The 16,028-nt window shown below is 47.9% G+C and overlaps 8 protein-coding genes across 8 annotated transcripts; 4 read left to right on the top strand and 4 right to left on the bottom strand.

Moving 5' to 3' along the window:
- Nucleotides 1-716: 716 nt before the first annotated feature.
- On the top strand, nucleotides 717-1,473 carry EURHEDRAFT_379215 (lumazine synthase RIB4; the record flags this gene model as incomplete). The annotated part of the gene is made up of 3 exons (XM_040779147.1): nucleotides 717-759; nucleotides 826-991; nucleotides 1,056-1,473. The coding sequence occupies 3 exons, from the start codon at nucleotides 717-719 to the stop codon at nucleotides 1,471-1,473; spliced, it is 627 nt and encodes a 208-aa protein (XP_040637195.1).
- Nucleotides 1,474-1,622: 149 nt separating this feature from the next.
- On the bottom strand, nucleotides 1,623-3,140 carry EURHEDRAFT_524685 (proteasome core particle subunit alpha 7; the record flags this gene model as incomplete). Its single annotated transcript, XM_040786935.1, has 5 exons — nucleotides 1,623-1,964; nucleotides 2,021-2,347; nucleotides 2,421-2,579; nucleotides 2,638-2,703; nucleotides 3,063-3,140. The coding sequence occupies 5 exons, from the start codon at nucleotides 3,138-3,140 to the stop codon at nucleotides 1,623-1,625; spliced, it is 972 nt and encodes a 323-aa protein (XP_040637194.1).
- Nucleotides 3,141-3,281: 141 nt separating this feature from the next.
- EURHEDRAFT_414325 (uncharacterized protein) lies at nucleotides 3,282-4,865 on the top strand. The gene is made up of 2 exons (XM_040782395.1): nucleotides 3,282-3,761; nucleotides 3,826-4,865. The coding sequence occupies exons 1-2, from the start codon at nucleotides 3,663-3,665 to the stop codon at nucleotides 4,594-4,596; spliced, it is 870 nt and encodes a 289-aa protein (XP_040637193.1). The 5' UTR covers nucleotides 3,282-3,662; the 3' UTR covers nucleotides 4,597-4,865.
- Nucleotides 4,690-5,528, bottom strand: EURHEDRAFT_150068 (mating alpha-pheromone PpgA). The gene is made up of 2 exons (XM_040777785.1): nucleotides 5,117-5,528; nucleotides 4,690-5,048 (listed from the first exon to the last, which is right to left on the bottom strand). Exon 1 carries the CDS (start codon nucleotides 5,422-5,424, stop codon nucleotides 5,122-5,124), a length of 303 nt encoding a protein of 100 aa, XP_040637192.1. The 5' UTR covers nucleotides 5,425-5,528; the 3' UTR covers nucleotides 4,690-5,048; nucleotides 5,117-5,121.
- A 785-nt stretch (nucleotides 5,529-6,313) lies between these two features.
- On the top strand, nucleotides 6,314-8,269 carry EURHEDRAFT_414322 (isocitrate dehydrogenase (NAD(+)) IDH1). The gene is made up of 5 exons (XM_040782394.1): nucleotides 6,314-6,401; nucleotides 6,610-6,670; nucleotides 6,741-6,815; nucleotides 6,883-7,786; nucleotides 7,875-8,269. Exons 1-5 carry the CDS (start codon nucleotides 6,369-6,371, stop codon nucleotides 7,957-7,959), a joined length of 1,158 nt encoding a protein of 385 aa, XP_040637191.1. The 5' UTR covers nucleotides 6,314-6,368; the 3' UTR covers nucleotides 7,960-8,269.
- EURHEDRAFT_532170 (18S rRNA methyltransferase BUD23) lies at nucleotides 8,204-9,675 on the bottom strand. Its single transcript, XM_040787213.1, has 2 exons — nucleotides 9,495-9,675; nucleotides 8,204-9,412 (listed from the first exon to the last, which is right to left on the bottom strand). The coding sequence occupies exons 1-2, from the start codon at nucleotides 9,515-9,517 to the stop codon at nucleotides 8,599-8,601; spliced, it is 837 nt and encodes a 278-aa protein (XP_040637190.1). The 5' UTR covers nucleotides 9,518-9,675; the 3' UTR covers nucleotides 8,204-8,598.
- A 374-nt stretch (nucleotides 9,676-10,049) lies between these two features.
- On the top strand, nucleotides 10,050-10,810 carry EURHEDRAFT_460022 (uncharacterized protein; the record flags this gene model as incomplete). Its single annotated transcript, XM_040784619.1, has 2 exons — nucleotides 10,050-10,119; nucleotides 10,173-10,810. 2 exons carry the CDS (start codon nucleotides 10,050-10,052, stop codon nucleotides 10,808-10,810), a joined length of 708 nt encoding a protein of 235 aa, XP_040637189.1.
- A 540-nt stretch (nucleotides 10,811-11,350) lies between these two features.
- On the bottom strand, nucleotides 11,351-15,784 carry EURHEDRAFT_459962 (GTPase-activating protein BEM3; the record flags this gene model as incomplete). Its single annotated transcript, XM_040784613.1, has 2 exons — nucleotides 11,351-11,946; nucleotides 12,010-15,784. The coding sequence occupies 2 exons, from the start codon at nucleotides 15,782-15,784 to the stop codon at nucleotides 11,351-11,353; spliced, it is 4,371 nt and encodes a 1,456-aa protein (XP_040637188.1).
- Between the last annotated feature and the right edge of the window lie 244 nt (nucleotides 15,785-16,028).

The raw sequence follows: 16,028 nt of genomic DNA, 5'->3' as shown, positions 1-16,028 counted from the left end.
CAAATATATGGTGATAGATTGTGGGACACGAGTCAATACCACATCCCCCTCTTTTCTTTTTTATTATATCCCAATCACTTGTTTTTTTTTTAACTCCTTTACGTACTTTTTTTTTTTTTAATAGCCTTCGTTCTCTATTATGACAGAAAGAATGCGAATATTGCACTCACGCATTATGCATCCTTAATGTTACTTCAAAGTCTCGATACTCATGGCGCTTTGTCTCCCATTGTTTCAGATAGGAGTATTGGTTCAAGGAGTACAGAATAGTGGGTATGATTCGCAGTTTCAGTGGCAGTGGGATTTTCCATGAATTCAATACATAGTTAGCTTTATATGGACATGATATACAAGCTAATAAGACTACTCTGTCTGGACTAGCGCAGGTAGACACCCCTGTTTATCTTAGTTTTGTAACAATCGTGACAACAATCTATCTGTAGCGATGGTCAGAAGTAGTCGGAAGTGGGGGATCATCTACTTGGGTACGTAATAATACATGAACAGTATAATCCCACTACGCAATTTACTGGGTACAGGAGTACATAGCTCGGATCCCCCACCATATTCCAGATACCTATATCTCTCATACAACGGCACCGGGATTATTTAATGCTACGTCGTACGCAGAGTCTGTTATATTGAACAACTGAGAAAGCTATATCTTGAATTATTATTATTTATTTATTTTTCCCTAAGGGATTAAAGAGGCAAAAATGGCATCTTTGAAAGGTCCAGGTGTTGCTCCGACCTATGACGGTGAGATAGGACTATTGCTTTTTTTTTTTATCTGTTGATGGCAATTGCTCATCGGTTCCTTGACAGGTTCTGGGCTCCGGATCGCGATTGTCCATGCGAGATGGAACATGGCGATAATTGGTCCTCTGTTGGAGGGTGCCAAAAGGCAGTTGTTTTCGGCCGGTGTTCGAGAGGAAAATATCACTGTGGAAACCGTCCCAGGCAGTTATGAATTGCCATTTGCTGCTCAGCGGTAAGCCAACGCTTTTTGGGCCCTGGAAAGAAAAACAGAAAATATCTAACAATGCATCATTTAGGATGTATGCGGCTTCGCAGATTCAAGCTGCTAAAGGCTCTCCGTCCGCCGAAGGCGTCAGTGCTACGGATCTGCTGTCATCGTCGACTCCGGATCTCAGCAAGGCCTCTACCGCAGCATCACAATCATCTGCAACGTCTCGACCATTTGACGCTGTTATCGCCATCGGTGTCTTGATCAAAGGATCAACCATGCACTTTGAGTACATTTGTGAGGCTGTGACTCATGGGCTGATGCGTATCCAAATTGAATCCGGTGTACCGGTCATCTTTGGTGTGCTCACTCTCTTGAGCGAGGAACAAGGCCTGGACCGAGCTGGGTTGGGTAAGAATGGCATGCACAACCATGGAGAAGACTGGGGAAATGCTGCCGTGGAGCTTGGCTTGAAGAGAGCAAACTGGGCTGAGGGTAGAATCTAACCAGGTGGGCCGAGAATCATACTGGATAGTATAAATGGACACAAAACTGGCTGCTAATAGTATTATGGCGGCGCCGACTTGTCAATCTGATATCTATTTTGAATACATACTGGACGTCTTTAAATCATTTCAATCCAAGCCTATGGTGATCATTCCTCCATCAGTTCACCTTCATTGGCGGCACCTTTCGAACCCTCCTCTTCTTCATCATCTTCTCCTTCCAAGGCTTTCTTTGCTGCAGTCTCCGCTTCCTCGAAGAGCTCTTTCGGCACTTCCTCGTGTCTTCCCTTGGTAGGGCCATCCAGAGAACTGATCCAGGTCATCTCCAGCTCAAAATCCTTGTCCTTACTATCTTCGTGGGCGACATAAATGATTCGAGCTGCTTCTTTGACAGCATCGACCAGGCTCAAGTTACCAGAGAGCAAGTCTAATTTCTCAAGTTCGGCTTTCGCGGCTTGCCTTCCCTTTCCAGTGGCGGCGCCATAGTAACCCTGGGAAGAGGTTAACATTTGGTTATAACAGGCAAATAGGATAAATAGAGACACACCCAGTAAAGGCCGCTAGGTTCAATCATATATAGCCCAGGCCCACCGGCCTTGGCGCCTTCAACCTTTCCACCAGCTCCCGACTTTGGTCCGGTTCCGACTTGGCCGTCAACTGCCAACTCGCCCTCGGAGTCCCAGCCTCCAACGATAGATGTCACGCCGAATGGCCGCACGCTAGAGTAGAGTGTAAAGGCTTGAACATAACTTCCAAGGCGGTTAGCAAGCGCCGAGGTCGGTACGGGCGCCTTGTATGCGCTTCTCCAAGACGAGGCTTCGTCCCTGGCTCGGGCAACGAAATGACGACCGTCGGGGTTGAGTCCGGCTGATACCTGGAATTTAGGGATTACATACATCAGTACTGAGCACTTGCCGTCACCCAATAGAATAATGAGGGGAACTCACAATGCCAACATGGCGATCCACTGTTGCTATCTTCTTGTTCGCACCCGGTTTCAGAAGCTTGCTCGTAATTATCTTCTCGACAGCCAACACGACGCCATCTGTACACCTGATACCTATAGCTGTTCCACCATTCTCGACTGCCTTGGCTGCATATTCCACCTGTAGACATATTTAGTGAAACGAGCTCAGGGCGGTTGTTTCATGGCATGAATTGTACCTGGAAATTCCGACCGTCTGGCGAGAAGACGGAGTTGGAAAGATCGTAACCAGTACCAATGGATGTCTGGTCCAGGTTATCGTTAGCAAGAGGGAGTTATTACGCTGTGAGGCAGCAGGGGGGCAGACCATGGCTTGTCAAGGTGTCCCGCCGAGGAACGTCAGATGATGAGATACAGCAAACTGCTTCGCTGTTGATCCTAGGATGAAGTAAAAAGGAAAAAGCACCAAATACCACTTCTAGAATGTGCGTGATGGACGAGATCCGGTATGTTTAACTAACTGATGAGTTGGAGCTCCGGAAGATAAGATACAACCTGTAGCTGGAGGTGAGCTGCAGTCGCGTCACGGGGTTTCTGCCTTATCGCCATTTTATGCCTCAGGTGTCTATTGGTACCAGGGTTGTGGAGTACAAATCCAACGTACTATGGCGTACTTTACTCTCTTGGTACTACTCTTATTGTGTATTCTACTGTTGATACATGCTGTTAAACGCACTACCATGCTAAAAAAAATAAAATGCTCATAAATATGTACTAGTGTACATAAATGTGGCATCAACCGATGTATATGTATATCCGACCTAGTAATGCTAACCACTGCAGCAACAGCGAGGACCTCAACAGTAGGCTAATCTAGCAAAAACACTACTCACTACGGGGTACTTTCTACGTGCACCATATATACCATCCGATTCGTTCCTGACTCTTGCATGACCTGAAAAATGTTGGCCATACACCCAAGTGCCCAATCCACTCTCCTTGGGCATCGATATCGGTCATTTGACTTTCATATGGGATAATCCACGAAATAAATACATGCCCCCCCCCCAAAAGATGAGTACTGTTATTTATTTTATCTTATTTTATTTTTTATTTTTTTTATAAAAAAAATCTACAATTGCCATTATCCTTTGAACACCTAAGGGTGTTTTAAGAACTCTGCTGGAAGAACGAGAACTATCAATTGCCCTAAATCCTTCATACAACGATATTATCGATTCATTGGCAAATCGCACCCCGAGCCATGTCCTCATCCATCTTGCACCGATGCCCATTCTGTGGACAGATGACTGACATATCCACTTCGCTTGCTGCTTTTATTGAAAATCCTCACTGTAGCCAGGTAATATCCTTCCACTACCTATATCGAAAATAATAACAGATATACTGACTTCATGCACTTGTAGTGTGGACTATCGGCGTCTGAAAGTAGCCTGAAACTGCAAGACGATCTAGCAGCGCTCTTCGACAGGCAAATGAGCATGGGAACTGTAGGTATCCCTGATACCCCAGAGCCTTCTTCGCCTGCTTCGCCTATCTCTTCTTCCCAGCCATCTCCCATTATATACAGTGTCAGCCAACACTACCATCATTCGTCGCATGTAACGCGGCAGGCCCAGAAAATCAGGCCTGAAGAGCAAAAGTCCTTTGATACATATCCAGCCCCTATGGCATCTGATACGTGTAATATCCTGAGAAGTCATAATATTGACCCATTCACGCTGTCCCCGAGGCAAGTTGAATTGTTTGAGGGCGCCATACCTGAACAGAAGTCACGCTTGGTTCAAATGTGGCAAATTTGCCCAGAGACAGCAGATAGAGACCCAGCACCAGGGACATGCTTTCTCGATGATCAATATCAATATCATGACAATGCATTTGTGGGGGATCATGACATGGATGACATGGTACAGGATGGGAATGAAGACGAAGACAGACAGCAGTATGCGGAGCCATATATGGTTTCAGGTTATGAAGCCCTAGCCCGGCGTGACTACGAAATCTCTGGGCGAAAGGGTCACCAGACATCTCCACCAAGCGAGCCCACGACTGGTGCTCCCTATAGACTTGCGAGTGACCCAATCTACCAAAGCAAGCGATGGTGGGAACATACAGACTCGCAGCCAACAGAGTACCAGTACGGGGCATTCGAGCAGCTCCGGTATTCCATGGTCTAAATTTGGCTGTACCGTCTGCTTAAGAAGTACTGGAAATAAAGAAAATTAGGGTTGTTGAAAAACCTGTCATAATTTGATCGACCGCCTCGTGTTCCCTTACTTTTCTTTTTGAATGCACGGGTATAATGAATGTAATAATTTGACTGTGCTACTCAACAAAATTGGGAGCCGGAGCCGAGATTCCAGTTAATAGATGACTCTAGATACAACCAAACAAAGCCAAATGAACGGGAAATCAACCAATTGCAACGGAATAACAACATGTATATCAACGTTATCTCCCTTTCTCCTCTTTTTTCTTCCCCTCCTAGACATGTGATAACCGAAACAAGTAAAAGTTCACAATGGGAACATGGTTGCTTACATGGTATACCCCCCTGGCATTAGGGCAGTATGCCATGTACAACTTGTTGACGAGCGATGATGCAAATTGTGTACAAGATTCAAGGCGACTACAAGATTGGGTTAGCATTGCAAGAAGCAAAAAAAAAAAAAAAAAAGGGAAGGAGAGTCAACTTACTTATACTAGTGGGATTCGACAGCGGTCGCAGCCTTTGTGAGGGCGTCGGCAGCGCGCTTGAACTTGCTGCAGATTTGGCCAGGAAGAGCACACCAGCTCGGAATGTGAAGTTTCGGCATATCCTCAATGGCCTCGGCAAGGGCATTGGCAGAACGCTTGATCTCAGAGGTGTCAGAGACAGCACGCTTCATTTGACCGCAAGGTTGTTCAGATAGCGCACACCCATTACCGTTATTGGCAGGGATAGCGGCAGCGTAGACAACGGTGGCGGCTATGATGGCAACAAGAGCAGTGAGGGTGAACCTCATTTTGCAGGTTTGTTCGAGAACAAGAAGAATGATGACAGTAAGAGGGAATTGGGCTTGTGGATTTCAGAGCTCTAATAAAGATTGGGAATCGAGTTGGACGTTGTTGATTTTCTCTAAGTAGGAGCCATAGGCATTTATATTACAATAAAAAGTAGAGCAATTGCTAGATGGAAGTCCCACATTGACGCTCTCAATAGACATCTCTTATTCATACGCCGAAATGATAGTTCCAGAGAATGGAAAGAGAGAAAAAGAGCGACCAATATAAATTGAGGGAGGACGGCTTTAATTGACGGGAGAACCAGTAACTATTCAGGCGGTGGTTCTGAATAAAGTGACCCAAGAAAGCATTAACTAGCCCTAATGCAGGCAAAAAGCAACCGCATATTCGAGAAAAGATGCATGGGCCAATCATCGATAGGAATTGGATGTATTGTGCCATTGGCTGTGTCTACAAGACCTGCAAGGCATCTTCTTTGTTTTTTTTTTCTTTTTTTGCTGAGTGAATGGATGCTGCTTCTTTTTGTTTTCGGTGGTGGTACAGGGTAATGCCATGTGGCCGGAAAGGTGTCTGAATAGGAGGATCAATAAGGCTGCCGTTTGTCGTAGTTTGATTCAATAATGTATTTTCAAACAACATAGACTTATTGAGGTGAGCATACTTATTGAGACAATTGATATCCGAATCGAGGCAAGGTCTGTCAGAGTGATGCGATTGCAGATAAGATCGGTCCGGGGCCCGCACTAACAACCCAACTCGCGACCGGCTGCCGAGACGAGCCGCGCCCGTTTTTTCCGTCTTTCGCTCTTTGCGGCATTATGTCTATCTCTCCTCTTTTTCCCTCCTAATTATCTTCTTTCCCTTCTTTATTCCTTTTCCCAAACGGGTCCTACGGTTTAGCTCCCTCCTACCACCTCCTCTCCTCTCTCATAGTCTTGTCATTATGTTCTCTTTGCGGACAGCGCAGCCCGTGCAGGTATGTCATTTTTTTTCCCCTCTAACCCCCCTCTCCAACCCTCTCAATTTGGACTTAGTCCACTGTGCTTTCCCCCGTTTCTCACTCCCCTATTTCACTTCTCTATGCTGCCCAATCCCCCCCTTTTCCTTTTTTCTAAACCCTTTCCGGCATTACCGTTCATACTTGACTTGTGATTTTCACTTTTGTCTAACATTGGTCTTGGCAGTCTTTTTTCCGTCGCGCTACGGCGTCGACATCTTTCGTTCGCCCTTCGGCCCCTGCGCGATGTGCGTCGCCTCCCTACTACCCTCTTGTTGCATTGAAGTTTTGTAATTAACATGTGCAATCTATGAGTAGCGTTCGCCAGCGTCCAGTCCGACATCTTCAAGCCCACCAAGTATGGCGGCAAATACACTGTCACTCTCATTCCCGGTATCTACAGACCCCGCTCGCAATTCCCATTGCAGCTTGATCGCCAGTTTTGCTGATATCCTCTAAGGTGACGGTATTGGTGCCGAGGTCGCCGAATCGGTAAAGACTATCTTCAAGGCCGACAATGTACCCATTGAGTGGGAACAGGTCGACGTCAGTGGTGTGGACACGGGCAACAAGCACTCGGAGGAGCTGTTTAAAGAATCCATTGCATCGCTTCGCCGCAACAAGCTGGGTTTGAAGGGTATCCTTTTCACCCCCGTCGAGCGTTCGGGTCACCAGTCGTTCAACGTCGCTCTGCGCCAAGAGCTCGATATCTATGCCTCGATTGTCTTGATCAAGAATATCCCCGGCTACGAGACTCGCCACAAGGATGTTGATCTCTGCATCATCCGTGAGAACACAGAGGGTGAATACTCCGGCCTCGAGCATCAGTCTGTCCAGGGTGTTGTTGAGTCGCTTAAGATCATCACCCGCGCCAAGTCCGAGCGTATCGCCAAGTTCGCTTTTGGCTTTGCCCTTGCCAACAACCGGAAGAAGGTCACTTGCATTCACAAGGCCAACATCATGAAGCTTGCCGACGGTCTGTTCCGTAGCACCTTCCACAAGACCGCGGAGAACTACCCTACCCTGGAGGTCAACGACATGATCGTCGACAACGCTTCCATGCAAGCTGTCTCTCGGCCTCAGCAGTTTGACGTCATGGTCATGCCTAACCTTTATGGTGGCATTCTCTCCAATGTCGGCGCTGCCCTTGTCGGTGGTCCAGGTCTTGTTCCTGGCGCCAACATGGGACGCGACGTCGCTGTCTTCGAGCCTGGATGCCGTCACGTTGGTCTGGACATCAAGGGCAAGGACCAGGCTAACCCCAGTGCTATGATCCTGTCTGGTTCCATGCTTCTCCGCCATCTCGGTTTGGACGACCACGCCAACCGTATCTCCAAGGCTGTGTACGACGTGATCGGTGAAGGGTATGTGAAAGATAATTCCATGTCTAAATTCATCAATGCCTCCCCCCTTCTCCTAATAGATTCGTTTGCTAATACTTGTGTTTTATAGCAAAACAAGGACTCACGACATGGGTGGTCAGGCCACCACTCACGAATTCACCAGAGCTGTCTTGGACAAGATGGAGACTCTGTAAACTTTGGGATACCACTTTAGTTTTCTTGCCGCTACTACAATGATGATGAGGGCTTATAGGTCAGCCATGGAGGGACTTTGAAAGAAAAACTCTCTTCATTGATTACTTGGGGGTACTCCATCTTTCTATGTATTATCCTTCACCCTAACATCAACTAGAACGTCCTGCCGACTATCAAAACGATGGAATAGGATATGTAAGATTATATCCACCTATATATACATTCTTGTTTTGCGAACCAAAAGAACGTGTCTATGTATCATTTCATCTTATCATTAAAGTGACTATGTATTTCTATTTCATATCGGGTATATTGAAAAATCGGCTCCTATGCTTGTCCTCCAATTCTAGAAGCCCCCTTCCCTAAGGCCTCCGTCCAAACACGACTACTAAGAAATCGACGGTATGCCCTCCATCTGGAGATGATATCACAGGACGAAGTCGAATGTCTTGCATGGCATAGAGTAAGAGAGCCTAATCAACTAAGCAATCGTTCGTGGGAATCGTTGACCTTCGGCGGTTATTTGAAACGCACTTGAAGAGCTTTGCCGGGGCGAAAGTGGTCATTGTTCATTGAACTCTCGGACGAACCACTTTACCTCATTGCATCGATCAGAAGAATTTTACATAGATCGACGCTCAGAATGCCGGTCGTCTCTTTCTGCCGGTGTACTTCGAGGTCGCTTTCACAACCTTGCCTTTTCGTTCCATCTGGTCCTTCTTGCGCATGATCCAAGCTTTGTCGCCTTTTTTCGATGATGATGTTTTATTTTGTATGGCCCTCTTTCTGGCATCTAGGACATCAACCTCATCCATGCCCTGGACAACGCCAGTAATGTCTCCCTTCAAGCCACCACCGCCAACTGTCAGCACAAGATACAATTTACTGTTTTTGGTTCCCGGGTCGTCTTCCAGGATACCCGCACCGAAGCCAGCATGCATGGCAGCGGCACTGATCATGCTCCGTTGAGCGTCATTTTTCGGATAGAATTGGCAGACAGCACGTCCACCTCGACGAAGACAGGCATAGAGACCTTCAAAGAAGCGACGAAGACGGCCTTCAGAGCTCACATCACTGGTTTCCGCATTGCAAAGCCACTGGATTGCACTAATACTGATGGCCGCATCGAAGGAACCAGGTCGAAACGGTACTCCCTGACCGATGTCTGCAAGTAGCAAATCGCCTTCCACGTCTCGTTGAAGAGCTACGTCCAGCATGCTGGGCGAAATGTCCATACCAATCCAGGTGTGTGGCCCGCCTTCTTCGCCGGGGAGACTGGAAAGGATTTCACCGGAGAGACCCGAGCCGCACCCAAGGTCGAGAATGAGAGAAGGAGATTTGAGATCGAGAAGCTCAAGGGCTCGATGGGTCATGTCGGATTGAATGTTACGGATACGGGAGGAAGTAGTGTATTTGCGTGACTCATTGTCGTTGTAAAAGAGATCTGGAGGCCTTCATTACAACCAAGGGTCAGCGTGGATGTCCAAAAAAAAAAATTGGAAGAGATAAGTTTCGTATATCATTGTCAACTTACAAGACATCTTCAGGGCGCGACATGGTTGCGATGGACGTATGTATATGCGCAGACGAATTAGGAGAGGGCAATAATGCAAGTCAAATATTGTAAAGAACGACTGAGTGATATAATCAATGGCAATTCACAATAATATGTATGGGAGAAGAATAGGTAAAATCGAAGTCGTGTAATTGTTGATTTGTTATGCTCTAGATCATCGTAGATTTTTTTTTTTTTGCTGGCTTTGGATCCGGATGGCCTTGGCGTGGGGTAGTGGCCTGAGGCAGAGAGACACATGAATTCAACTCTTCAGTGAGATCAAATCACTTTATCATTTTGCGCTATAACTTGCTTTTTGCTTAAAGTATCATTTGTAACGGTTGTTCGATTTCTCCCACACCGTTTTATCGATATTCTCGGTCCTTTCCCTCTGTGCTTGGCAATGTGGTTTGATTGATCGTCTTTCCACGCATCACTTCATTCCAAAGGTGGCATCTTTCTCCTGCGCACCTTTATAAGCTGGTAGACGCTTCAAGATTTGCAAACCACGAACAGCGACACCATTCATTCACAATGTGGATTCTACCTCTATTAGGGTATCTGGGGGTGATTGTGGGGTTTGCGTTTCTAACGTTGGCCATAGGTAAGAGAGACCTGAGCAAGTCATGGCATCAGATAAGACCTAACACCTTCTAGCCTCTGGCCTTTATTACCTGTCCGAACTTGTCGAAGAACATACCGTCCTCGCCCGACGACTTCTGACTCGGTTAATATACAGCATCGTTGTCATCCAGATCCTCCTGTTCCTCTTTGACCGATTCCCATTCTTCCTATCGGCCCTCAGTATTGTTTCGCACCTTGTATACGCAAGCAATCTCCGACGATTCCCCATTGTCAAACTTTCGGACCCTCTCTTCGTCTCATCTTGCGTTCTAGTCGGCCTGAACCACTGGCTATGGTTCCGCCATTTCTCAAAACCACTACCTGCGTCTCGATCTGCGGGTAACTGGCGCCAACCGTATCAAACCAATGTCGAGGATATGCCAACATTTACAGAGGTGGCATCTTATTTCGGGATCTGCGTCTGGCTGGTCCCTTTTGCCCTCTTCGTCAGCTTGAGTGCGGGGGAGAATGTCCTGCCTAGCATGGGCTCTGAATATGCGACGGGTGAACATGTATCTACTGCGGGCTTGGCTCGAAATGCCTTGTCGGTCGATGGGAAGGTCAAGAATAAGGGGATGGCAAAGGCTTTGGTTGATGGTGCCAGAGATTGGGTAATGGAAAATGGAGAAGTGATGGGGTTTTGGAGGGGCGATCGGACGCGAAGATTCTAAGTTATTTGCTTTTGTAGCCAGGCTAATCGAAAAGCATCCACGAAGAGCATAATACTGCATGTCCGCATTCTGTAAGACAAAGAAGAAGTGATAAAGGATATTTGCTATGGTATATAATAAATACTGAAAAAGGACAGAACAAATAGAGTATATTTGTGCAAAAATCGAATCGTCATAACTGGTGGAAAGAAGAAAAGACATGACCCCCATAAAACTGTGCGCGTCAACTTCAAGAATGACCCTTGCCTCCAATTAACATTAATATTAACATTTCCTCGCAATGCAGGATGCGGGTATATATTTGTCGTTCCATGTGTTCATACAATTCGTGATTGTCCTCGAAGGAGGGCCATGGCCCTCTATGGAGTATAGAGATTCAGAGGGTTGTATCTGAGTGTCGAAGCCCAAAGCAAATGCACATACCCTCGGCAAACGCCCCGAGTGGAAGGATATAGGATCGATCCTTCGGCTACTAGAGTCTTTCAGGGGTCTAGCTGGACAAAAGAAATTCGTTAGTGTACCCTGAAGTACACATCCAGGTTAGTCAGCGCGTGAGGTTGGAATCGAGGGGTTCTGGTTGCCTAATTCCATGAAGAGCATAGAGCTCTCCCGTCTATTTGCCTTGGCAGAGCGAGCATTTTCCAGGTTAGGATTCAACATCTGGTTCATCGAGGCTGGCATGTAATTGTAGTTCTCGGATACATGGCTTGGCTGTGCATATGTCAAGCCAGTATCGTAGGCTCCCCTGGGATCTTCAAGTTGGTCATGCCGGAATGTCGTCTGATTGTAAGAAGGTGTAGGTATATCCGAGAACACTTGACGGCGTGGCGAGCGGAGGACATCAGATGCTTTTGGATCATCAACGGCGGACTCCATAGCGGACCCACCAAGCTCGGGGCTCTGGTCAAATATGCTATCATAATCGGTGAGGAACATTGAGAAAACTGGCGCCGGAATGTTCAATGTCGGAGCGAACACAATGCCCACATTCCGAACAGTCATTTTATTGACGGCGGAATTGTTGACGATTTCGATCAAGAATTGAGACAATGCCCGTAAGAGAGTCAAGTTCGCTTTTGGGAGTCTATGTACAAGGAAATTAAATGCTGCGATCTTCTTTTCTCGCTCATCAAGTTCTGCAAAAAAGAAAAATACCGTTAGCACAATACCTAGAAATGAAATCAGAATGAGTTGCTCACCAAGCACACGCAAGAACTCCAGATGAAGCTCGCGGGTTAATACCGTCGTTGGTAGTTCTCGAAGATATTGCTTGAAGAGGGAGGCCACAGCATGAACATCGTAGTACTCATCACCAGCAAGGAAGTCTATATCGCCTTCTGTATTGAACCGCTCCTTCAATGCTTTAATGACAACATTGGAACCGCTTAGTCGGAAGATACCCTCTTCGGATGATGCTCCTTTGGCTTGCAGGTATTCAATACAGCGATAGACCACAGCAGGCAACTCTACATCGACCCCTTGCGGCGCACAGTACTGCACTGCTTCTGCTAACGGGATACCAAAAACGGGCCTGACGAAATCTTTCCTGTCAACAAAAGCATTGCCCTGAGCCTGTGATGTAGGAGACTCGCGATCGGCTTGCTGAAGTTGCGAGGCAATGTCCATCGACGATCTCGTCTTTCCAAAACCCCATATACTGCGCTTCTTCTCCTTGATGGCAGTGGCGTTGGCAGCTCTATTGCCCCAAGCGCCTGCATTTTGGATCACAGCGCCGTTTGTCGGTCCTGATATTATTTTCGATGAAAGCTGCCCATTCTCCAATGTAGTGTTGGTTGTTTGGTTTGCATCCGCTGAGGGGCCCCATGTACTAGACGGGAACAGCGGGGATTTGGGTGTGGGTTTTTCAAAATTCGACCCGAGGACTGGCGGTTCGGCAGGAACAGCATCATCAAAACTGAACCCTTGCACTATGTCGGGGCCATCCGAATCCGGACCGTCAGATCCTTTGCTGTTCTTCTTATCCTCATTGGGGAACATCTTTGCCGACTTTGGACCTGCATCGGGTGTTGGCGTTTGAGGCTGACTCCTCGTGTTCGTAGCATTTGCGCTCTCATATTCTGCTGCAGGTCCTTCAACATATTCCAGTAATGCCTCGACCCAGGCATCCCTGTCTTCGTCGCTTTCAGCGCACAAAACGTGTCGTACAAGGGCTGAGGAGTCTTTCTTCTTTGGCTCCAGAATAAGGAAGGCATGGCGGTATTGATTGTCGGAGTCATCATCAGGAAGAGAGGCGCTTTGAGCGCTGGTGTTTTGCGATTGTTTGCCTATCTGCGCATTGGGAATTTTGATAGTGCCTAAATGCGCACCGCCAGGAGCTTCGAAGTATCTGAGTTCGGGGCCATGCAGGACGAAGTATCTTGCCTTCCACCCGCCGAAATTCTTTCCTCTTTTTGTTAAGTATCCTTCTTTCCTGGGTTTCCCATCTGGACCACGTAGGATCTCGGCTTTCATCTGATTGCTACTTTTCAGTAAGCTCGTCTCATCGTCCCGGGCCTCGATAGCATCAGAAGTGAGAAATCGGCAAATGACCAAAGCCGCCTTTTCGTCCATCGGAGTATCAAGGAGAGTAGCAAAGTAGGAAGTTAGAGCTGCCCGTCGCGCATCGATCTTGGCGGGTGAGTGTCCGGTAAATATGCTCCGGTCGGGCAGTTTTCCTGCGAAAAAACACAGTTGCCGGACTTGCTGATCCAGCTGGGGCAGTGCTGCAATAACCTTCTCAACGCGCCAAAGCTCCATGCTGTCTGAGCGCGAGAATATACTCAAGGTAAAAACTGGCTCTTCTTCAGATGGCCTCGGTGCCATGTAGCTATTCCTAGAAGGCCGGAGCCTGGAAGATGCAACCTTCACCTCAATCAAAGGCAAAGCATTTGGCGATAAAAGAAGGTCAGGGTACTCATCAGAAACCAATCCTTGATAGATACCATTGGCGCTTGGGTCCGGTGATCGGGGACTATCTATCTTAACCGTCGCATCAATCAAAGGTATAGGCGGATCGATGTTCGCTGGGTTGCCAGAAGGCAAGGAATTCCCTGGTGCAGTAAATGTATTTGGATTTCTGGTTGTTCGAGGTGAGAGAGCCAACCCTGAAAGGTTGCTATTGGTCGGCGGTATTGACACAGGCGTCAAACCGTTTGGCAGTTCTCGGGGCATTCGTGGCAACGGAGCGCCGATGGGACGGTCCTCTGGTCTTGGGCTGACAGGCAAACCTGGACTCTTTGGCGCCGATGACAAAAACGAGCGTTCTTTTAAAGATCCTGTATGTGCCGTGCGAGGGCTTAGAATGGAGGCCAGTGATCCAGAGCGTTCAATTGGGGGTGGTGATTGTGTAGCTATGGGCCGTGGGCTTGACGGAAGGCCGACTGGCATGGGCTGGGCGCCTGAAGGGTGCGCCGGCTTGGAATATTGCGCATCTTCTTTCGCATGCGCCGCTTCTCGTTCTCTGTCATCATCGTCCCTCGTTTTCCTTCTCCCGCGGTCCATCTCATCCACCGCATCAATATCTTCATATTCGGATTCAGAGTCAGATTCGGGGTGCTCTATGATTGTGCCCCCCATTTTCCCAAGTTTTAGCGGTGCGGGTGGAGGTTTTCGCATTGGGTGCGGGATTTTCTCTTGTATTGGCTTTTCACTGAGCGACGAATCGTTGGAGCTCGCAAACGAATTCGGGCTAGTCGCTGAGTGTTCGTCCCGTGAGTACAAGGGTGCTTGCGATTTTTGGGATTCACGACCTTGGTCCCCTTTGCCGTGAGACTCGACAGGCGAATCATTTGTTGTAGACACATCATTTTGGCTATTCAAGTTCTCTTGGTTGTAATCCCCTGTGTTTCTCGAGGGTCCCGATTGATTTTGCGTTTGACGGTCCTGATCTTGGGAAACCACAGCATCCCCTTCAGTACCTCGGGGTTGTATTGTGTAATTTTTGCTGTTCACCGGCAATGGCGTTTGCAATTCTTTCGCTTTTGTCTTGTACTTTTCCTTCTCCTTCAATGCTCGCTCAAGATCTTTGTTCAGACCAAGAATGAGGGTCCGTTGCTTATCGACCAATCTCCAAAGCTGCGAGTTTTGTGAGGCAGCGTGATGTTTCTCTTTGAGGAGGTGTATGATGACAGCTTCGGCCGATCCGGCAGTAGAAATTAGGTTCCCAATGTCCGCCTGGCTCACTGAATTGGCGTCGAAGGTGGATCTATGAGACTGGGACGCCGAGGAAAGCGAGGAGATCGCAGAATCGATTGACGACGTGCGGGGCATAAACCGCTGTCCCGAGCGATCACCAGCCATGGAGTGCAACGAACTAATACCAGATATGGGGGAGGAGGTTGTTGATTGATTCGAGTCCGTAGTGTCTGAGGGTTTGCGCGGAGTCGTCTGGTTCACTTTTTCCTCGGTCATACCTCTATCATGTTGGTGATGTCCATTCAACAATTTCTTGTCTGTCGTTTCAATCTGGCTGCTGTAAAAGCTGTGGCCGGCGCTTGATGGAGGCGTCGGGAACGCGGCATGAGATAAATGGCCGACCGGAGAGCGGCTTTGGAATGTCGAAGTAGCCGCAGATGTCCGTGGTGACAACGGGCTTTGTGATGCGCCTAACTCGCCTAGACAGGGTAACTGAGAATGGGCGCCTGTCTGCAAGGGAGATGGGGATGGAGTCGTTCTGGGGGGAACAGTCACAGCGGCGGCGGCACGAGAAGTTTGCTGGTAGTCAGATCGAGGCCCTAAGTAATCGCGAGGAATCAAACTCCCATTAAGAGGGAATGAAGAAGAAGATGAAGACGGAGACGAAGGAGAATGTGGAGAGGTCGAATGAAGATTCCTAGCAGAGGTAGGAGGAGAAAGGGGAGGGGGAGGGAGAGGAGAAGTCGGAGGAGGCTGGATCGGGAGACTGTATGGTTGATATTGGTAGTGATGGTTGTGATGGTGGTCGGTCCCTTGTCCGTGCCGCCGAACCTGCGACATTGGGCTCGTCCGGATCAGCAGAGGAGACGCAAGCGCCCCCCAGGACTGTTCAGGAAAGAGTTATGTACGACAACAGCAACGACAACGACAACAACGACAACGACAACCGGTCTCTTTCTGGATTATGCACGGTCAGTGGGACAAGGAAATGAAAGGATAAGAGAGCAGGGGGTAAAGAAAGAGAGTGGGGTCCTCACCAATCTCGGACCCATTGGTTAACGGAGCACTTACTGTATACAAGGAA

This window comes from Aspergillus ruber, assembly GCF_000600275.1.
Source record: "Aspergillus ruber CBS 135680 unplaced genomic scaffold scaffold00021, whole genome shotgun sequence".
Lineage (NCBI taxonomy): Eukaryota > Fungi > Ascomycota > Eurotiomycetes > Eurotiales > Aspergillaceae > Aspergillus > Aspergillus ruber.
The sequence above is the reverse complement of the archived record's forward strand: the minus strand, read 5'-3'. Positions and strand labels throughout refer to the sequence as shown.

What these genes read in the sequence shown, in the direction of transcription:
- EURHEDRAFT_414325 (XM_040782395.1), top strand. Translation starts at nt 3,663, where the DNA reads ATGTCCTCATCCATCTTGCACCGATGCCCATTCTGTGGACAGATGACT. An exon ending in AAAATCCTCACTGTAGCCAG is followed by an intron (nt 3,762 to 3,825) that starts GTAATATCCTTC and finishes ATGCACTTGTAG; the next exon opens with TGTGGACTATCGGCGTCTGA.
- EURHEDRAFT_150068 (XM_040777785.1), bottom strand. Translation starts at nt 5,424, where the DNA reads ATGAGGTTCACCCTCACTGCTCTTGTTGCCATCATAGCCGCCACCGTT.
- EURHEDRAFT_414322 (XM_040782394.1), top strand. Translation starts at nt 6,369, where the DNA reads ATGTTCTCTTTGCGGACAGCGCAGCCCGTGCAG. An exon ending in CCCTTCGGCCCCTGCGCGAT is followed by an intron (nt 6,671 to 6,740) that starts GTGCGTCGCCTC and finishes ATCTATGAGTAG; the next exon opens with CGTTCGCCAGCGTCCAGTCC. An exon ending in CACTGTCACTCTCATTCCCG is followed by an intron (nt 6,816 to 6,882) that starts GTATCTACAGAC and finishes ATATCCTCTAAG; the next exon opens with GTGACGGTATTGGTGCCGAG.
- EURHEDRAFT_532170 (XM_040787213.1), bottom strand. Translation starts at nt 9,517, where the DNA reads ATGTCGCGCCCTGAAGATGTCTT. An exon ending in TCGCGCCCTGAAGATGTCTT is followed by an intron (nt 9,413 to 9,494) that starts GTAAGTTGACAA and finishes GTTGTAATGAAG; the next exon opens with GCCTCCAGATCTCTTTTACA.